The sequence below is a fragment of the Diaphorina citri genome, unplaced genomic scaffold (assembly GCF_000475195.1).
Source record: "Diaphorina citri unplaced genomic scaffold, Diaci psyllid genome assembly version 1.1 scaffold4329, whole genome shotgun sequence".
In the NCBI taxonomy this organism is placed as follows: Eukaryota; Metazoa; Arthropoda; class Insecta; order Hemiptera; family Psyllidae; genus Diaphorina; species Diaphorina citri.
Window position 1 is genome coordinate 1 of NW_007381728.1, and position 6,564 is coordinate 6,564.

Here is a 6,564-nt window from a genome sequence, read left to right on the forward strand (position 1 = left end):
GACCTTTTTTTCCAAGAAGAAAGTGCAATCTCAGGCTTAAAACTTTGGAAAATCATCAGTTTCTAATCTACAAAAAAAATTTAATACCTACTACCCTTAAGTACCTATGTACCTACCTACCTACCTACCTTCAGTCTTTTTCAATTTTTAATTTTTTTACGAAGAAAGTGCAATCTCAGGCTTAAAACTTTGGAAAATCATCAGTTTCTAATCTACATTTTTTTCTTTAATACCTACTACCCTTAAGTACCTATGTACCTACCTACCTACCTACCTTCAGTCTTTTTCAATTTTTACATTTTCCATTACTTAAGTAGAAAGAATTTTCTACTAAAAAAAAAGAAAAAGTAGGTTTAGAGTGATTTCTCTAGCTTTTGAATATATACCCCCTACCTACATAAAATGTTTATTTTCTTAACAAATTTTATTTAGTTGTAACGTTTAATCGTAAATTATATCGCTCCATTTTATTTTCTCTCTAAATTTTAAATCTCTTTTTCTCCCCCAAAGCATTTTAATTCGAATGAGATTCGGTTGATTCAAAATTTTAAATTTATTCTTTGCTCTCTACCTCTACACATTTTCATGCTAAAGTTATGTTTTGCTCGGGACGACACCACCAACAATAGATAAAAAAAATCATTGAACATAGGAAAAAACATTATCCTTCGTTAAATTTAACCACAGTTATAATCAGTAATCAGTTAACTAAAAGAGCAAATTGAAATAGATGTATCGAACGAACGAAAGTATAAAAATCATAACAGTCTTACTGAGCAAAACTCTAACTTTAGAAACAATAGCATTTGAGTATTTTTTTTTAGTTCTCATAGAAAAAGAGCCCATGATTCTAAGTGGTGCAGTAACATGCATTTACTGCCCTGCGATGTTGTGAAATCTACCATATGTTGCCAAATTTACTCTCCTTGTTCCTACCCATACAATATTCTTTTAACCAACAGATTTTTTTTCATTATTTTTCCCTTTATTTTCAAGTTTTACCCAGAATAAAGTTCTCATAGAAAAAGAGCCCACGATTCTAAGTGGTCCAGTAACATGCATTTACTGCCCTACGATGTTGTGAAATCTACCTTATGTTGCCAAATTTACTCTCCTTGTTCCTACCCATACAATATTCTTTTAACCAACAGATTTTTTTCATTATTTTTCCCTTTATTTTCAAGTTTTACCCAGAATAAGTTGTTTCCATGGGAAAAATTTTGTTCCGAAAAATGTTCGTCTCTATAGAAAATTTGACCATTTCATTAGTTTTTTTTTCAATATCTAGAAAAGAACACTCATTAATTAACTACTTTTTTTTTGACAGTGAATATGTAGATTACCTAGTGAAATCGTGTTTTCCCCAATTATTAGAGATTTTATAACCTTTTTTTCCAATGTTATTTTAAATAAAGAAATTGTGTAAAGAGAAACTATTATTCTATCTTATTATATTTAAAACAAAATAAAGTAATACAGAAAACCAATATTAAAAATATTTAATAATAACGCGTTTTTTTTATTTTATTTAAATAATATCAGTAAAAGAGGTTCTTAATACCGCTGATATTCACAAAAAGTGTAAAGAGGCATCAGCTTCACAGATAAAATTATTTGATTTTTCAAGTAGGTACCCTCTACAGTCGAAAGACCAAAAGTATTTACACATTTCTATTTTCTAATTATTTAGTTATTTTTGTACATAATTGATATTCTTTCTTAGTGATGCACAACACGACACGACGAAAAAATTTCTCATCTTAAAATTCACGAGACAGAGATGAGACAGATCTGCATCTCGTTTCGTAATTTCACAAAACGAAAAATCACGAGGTTTTTCGTGACGAAGGTTTCACTCTCCATTTGGCGACCAGCTACCTGCCAGCTTTGATCAATGATTGTAACGAAATTGATACGAGTGCACATCACTAATTGGAATACCATAGCCATAACAAGCAAAAATAATCCATCATATGAATCTTACTTGCTTCACACTGATTTTTTTCAGTGAACGATTTGTGACAGAGGCTCAGCTCGCAAACTTGTTAGGTCTAATCTGGAATCCACAGCCTCGTCTAACTCCCCCACAACAACTCTGAAACATGATAAGAAAATAGTCAGTTTTATAGTCATCCTGTGGTAGCCAATGTGGTTGCGCTATTAGGCCCAAAGAGGAAAAATTCGGGACTGTCTAATTTACCGACCTGAGGAAATCACTCCTCCTGGGCTTACGGTGAAGAAATTTTTACCGGCCAAAACGGTTTACCTGTGGTAGCCAATGTGGTCGCGCTAATAGGCCCGATGAGGAAAAATTCAAGGGAACTAGTTCTGTGTTTTACGATAATCGTAAAGGAAAATACCTACCCCCCAACTTCCATGTCCAAGTGGTACCACATTAGGCTTGCATGCTGGAGGTCCCTGGTTCAATGTTTTTTTTTTTTTTTTTTTTTTTTTTTTTTTTTCCAGGTTTTTTTTTTTTTGTTTTTTCACCCTTTTGAGAAAATGTTTTTTCCTATGTTCAATGATTTTTTTTATCTATTGTTGGTGGTGTCGTCCCGAGCAAAACATAACTTTAGCATGAAAATGTGTAGAGGTAGAGAGCAAAGAATAAATTTAAAATTTTGAATCAACCGAATCTCATTCGAATTAAAATGCTTTGGGGGAGAAAAAGAGATTTAAAATTTAGAGAGAAAATAAAATGGAGCGATATAATTTACGATTAAACGTTACAACTAAATAAAATTTGTTAAGAAAATAAACATTTTATGTAGGTAGGGGCGTAGGGGGTATATAAAAAAAAGAAAGGATCAAAATACATCATACAACTATAAACTATCTCTTGAGTTCACAGAATACAAGCGTCTCAGAGACACACAGACACGAATAATCTCACGAATTGAAATGGAAATAACTACGGGACATTGTTCCACAAGCATATTAATTGTTTAGTTGTGGCAAAGGAAGGGATCACAGGAAAATACCTTTCAGCCAGCCTAGTTAGAGGATAGCCCGTCCACCTAAGTCGAGGGTTCGATTCCCGCCCGCGGTGAATTTCATCCTAAATAAGGTTCGTTCGTGGAAAGGCTGGCTTTCTCCTATCCTGTCTTTCTTCTCTCTTCGATTTCGGGACGATGAGATCTTAGCAGTTACAGTTCGTTTTATCAAAAGCAGTCCATTTGAAAATGTTTTGAAAATTCTAAAAGGAGTACCTATCCTGTTTGCTGATAATATTGATGGATCCAAAATTGTGAATAAACAATGTCCCGTAAAATAAACAAACAAATTAAATACTTACGTTATTGCAATCGTGCCAGGTAGAAAAAAAGAAATAAAAAGACTCGACCTTCAAGAGTATTCGTATTATGAAAAAATAATCACTGGCACGACTACCTAAAAAAAATTGGGTTAACATTGAGGAAATAATAAACAGCTATTCAATACAAAATGACAATATATGAAATCACACAATACAACATATTCAAGGGATGTTTGTTTAAATTTATCAAAGTGGACCAAGCTTAACCCAGCTCTTCCAAGAATGCCCCAGAAAGCTAACCCAGCTTCTTGGAGAACGCTTAGAGACTGTCCCGGAAAGGCTAGCCAAGCTCTCCTATGAACGTACCAGAAAGCTAAACCAGCTTCTACGAGAAGCTCCCGGACACTAGCCAAGCACTCTCGAGAACTTCCCAGAAAGCTAGACCATCTTCTTCGAGAAAGCTCAGAGACCGTCCCGGAAAGGCTAGCCAAGCTCTGCCAAGAACGTACCAGAAAGCTGGACCAGCTTCTTTGAGAAAGCTCACAGACTGTCCCGGAAAGGCTAGCCAAGCTCTACCGAGAACTTCAAGAAAGCTAACCCAGCTACTACGAGAACGCTTAAATACTGTCGCGGAAAGCTGACCAAGCATTCCCCAACAATGTCCAAGAGAGCTTATTTAGACTCCATCCACATCGATAAAGTTAAACAAAACCCCTCTATAAGTATCATTACTAGATCCAGGGTGGTCCTAAAGTCTACAGGGACCCCCTGTACATTATTATTATTACATGCTAGTGGAAACATAAATCTTTGGTTAGAATAAATAATGTTATACAAAAAATGGTAAACCTTTTGCCAATAATTGAAGGGGTTTTCACAAGAAGGGCTTGACCCAACTGTTTTTTTTTTTTTTTTTTTTTTTTTTTTAGGAGTAAAACAGCTTTGGTAATTTAGATTTTGGAATGTTCTTCAGATTAGTTACAAAAAAAGGGGGGGGAAACATGTTGATATCTTCAATATTCATCAAGATAAGTACCCAAGTTTTTGTAAAATTCTCCCGATACTTTTCTTTTCAATTGAAAATTGGGAACCAAAAAATTTAAATCCGTTTTGCCCAAAACTCGATTTTCATCTTCATAACCCTTCTTGAATGAAAACCCTTCAATTGAGGTCTCTAAAAAAAGGGGTCATTTTTCTACAGAATACCGCACGCGGCACGAAAAATGACCCCTCTTTTCATGGACCTCGTCAATGCAAATTAAATACATAGAATAATTCAGTTAAATACATAGAACAATCCAGTTAAATACATGGGATAAAGTTAAATACATAGAAAATTTCAACTAAATACATGTTAGAATATAGAGGTAATTACACAGAATAATTTCATTGATTACATAGACAGAATTACTTGTTAATATTACTATACATAAACAATCAAACAATCTGTTGAAACAACCCATTCTCTTTCTCTCTCACCTTATCTCCTTCTTTTCTTCCATCCTTTTCCCCACTTTTCTTTCTCCTAATTTTAATCTAATTTGGCCGACTTTCCCTATTTCGTCTCTCTCATCTACATACTTAGGTCAATACTTACCCACACTTTAGTCACTTCTGAAATCATCACACAAGCCTTCTTTTCTTCCATCTTTTTCCTCTCTTTCTTCCCCTCTTCTCTTTCTCCTAATTTTAATCTAATTTGGCCGACTTTCCCCATTTCGTCTCTCTCATCTACATACTTAGGTCAATACTTACCCACACTTTAGTCACCTCTGGAATCATCACACAAGCAGTGGAAGTCACACCTACCCTTACACAATTTTGACATTTGTACAATATATCAACCACAACTGACCCTTGTTGGCCTCGATGTTTTTTTTTTTTTTTTTTTTTTTACACGAATGGCCAATGAAGAAAGAGATTTACTAAATATACATGAATCTCACATCTTTTTTTCTTTTTAAGCAACAGAGCTAAAAAGGACGAAATACTAACTTTTGTAGTGGGTTCATGTCGCGTGACCTAGAGATGAAACGTGGTAGCGGAGCACAGCATATGTAAACCCGACCATTGTCTATATTACATCTTTCTCCATATGAACGATTGAACAATAGCTTCCCTCTCATTATGGGGAGTGAATTATCTGGAATTGTCGTCGAATCAACAATGCGAACCTCGCGCCGCATCAGCGGCGACGAACATGGTGACCTAAACTCCAAGGTAAAAAGCGGGCCTTGGCCTAAAATAGAATTTGTCTCTCCAAGCAAGAGCCGAACTGACCGAAAAGGAGGATAGAGAGAAGTAAGAGAGAAGAGAGAGCCTGCTATTCTGGTGCGCAACAATGTTATCTAGTCAACGCGAATGAACCCACTACAAAGTTCAGCATCTCGTCCTTTTTACTTCCTGGTTTCCTTAAAAGAAGAAAAGAAGATGCTGAGATCTAGGGCTCTATTTAGCTAAATTTTTTATGGCCATTTAGCACTAGTGACTTAACTAGCTAATGGCCGTATGCGTAACAATTGCTTCTCAGTCAGGATGTAGTTTACAGGGCTTGTTTTAGGTGTAACTCCAGTTGGGTAATTCATTTCACAGCACATGTGTATGCTAGACCGCGTCAAGAAAGACGATATTCGCAGACGATCGCGCATTTTTGAACGTATCACCAGGCGCTGAGGATTTGCCATTGCTTTTTTGTGTTGACGATCTTAAGGCACTGTTTCAGTGTGTTGAAAACTTGCAGAATGTAATCTTCGCCTCTTAATTTTGAGTTAAAAGCTTAGGAAAAAGTAAAAAAAAGCTTCAAAACTGGAGTCTAAAAAACCTAAAATGGGTAAACGTTGACGAGGGAAGAAAGGTAGTTTAGAGAACTTTTTTTCTTTTTTTTATTCTTTTTTTTATTTTTGTAAGATAAGATAAGTGTCTTTAAGAGAACAAGGGGTGTGACTTGTTTCCTGCTCGCCAGAGCCATGCAGTTCTGAGGAAGTAAGACCTCTTTGAGGGTGGTGTGTTGTTGAATTTGCATGAGTTTATATAGCAGGTGAAAAGGACAGATTTATCTTCTGGGCGAGTCTAGACTTTGTTCTACTGACCCTTGTTGACCGGCAACACAAGCGTGGATTAGACTAAACCGTGGCCCAGTTTATCAAGTTGAGAGCAACTCACGATAAAGTGGCTAATTAAGCAAGCACATAAAATACAAGTTGTTAATGGTAGGCTATAAATAGTAAATTTAAAAGCCACGCAAGAAGTTGGGATAACCCGGCAAATATACAAGTTTGTCCCGAATAACAACCACCGCAGGATTGTTG

General features: G+C 35.6%; 1 protein-coding gene across 2 annotated transcripts in view; it reads right to left on the reverse strand.

The window, feature by feature from the left end:
- Positions 1-1,011: 1,011 nt before the first annotated feature.
- LOC103520963 (U6 snRNA-associated Sm-like protein LSm8) overlaps positions 1,012-6,564 on the reverse strand; it is a 12,220-nt gene continuing 6,667 nt past the window's right edge. For both annotated transcript variants that reach the window (XM_008486063.3, XM_008486062.3), the window contains exon 4: positions 1,012-2,095. In XM_008486063.3, the coding sequence (XP_008484285.1) occupies positions 2,005-2,095 (91 nt within the window). In that variant the 3' untranslated portion in view covers positions 1,012-2,004. The remainder of the gene's footprint in view (positions 2,096-6,564) is intronic.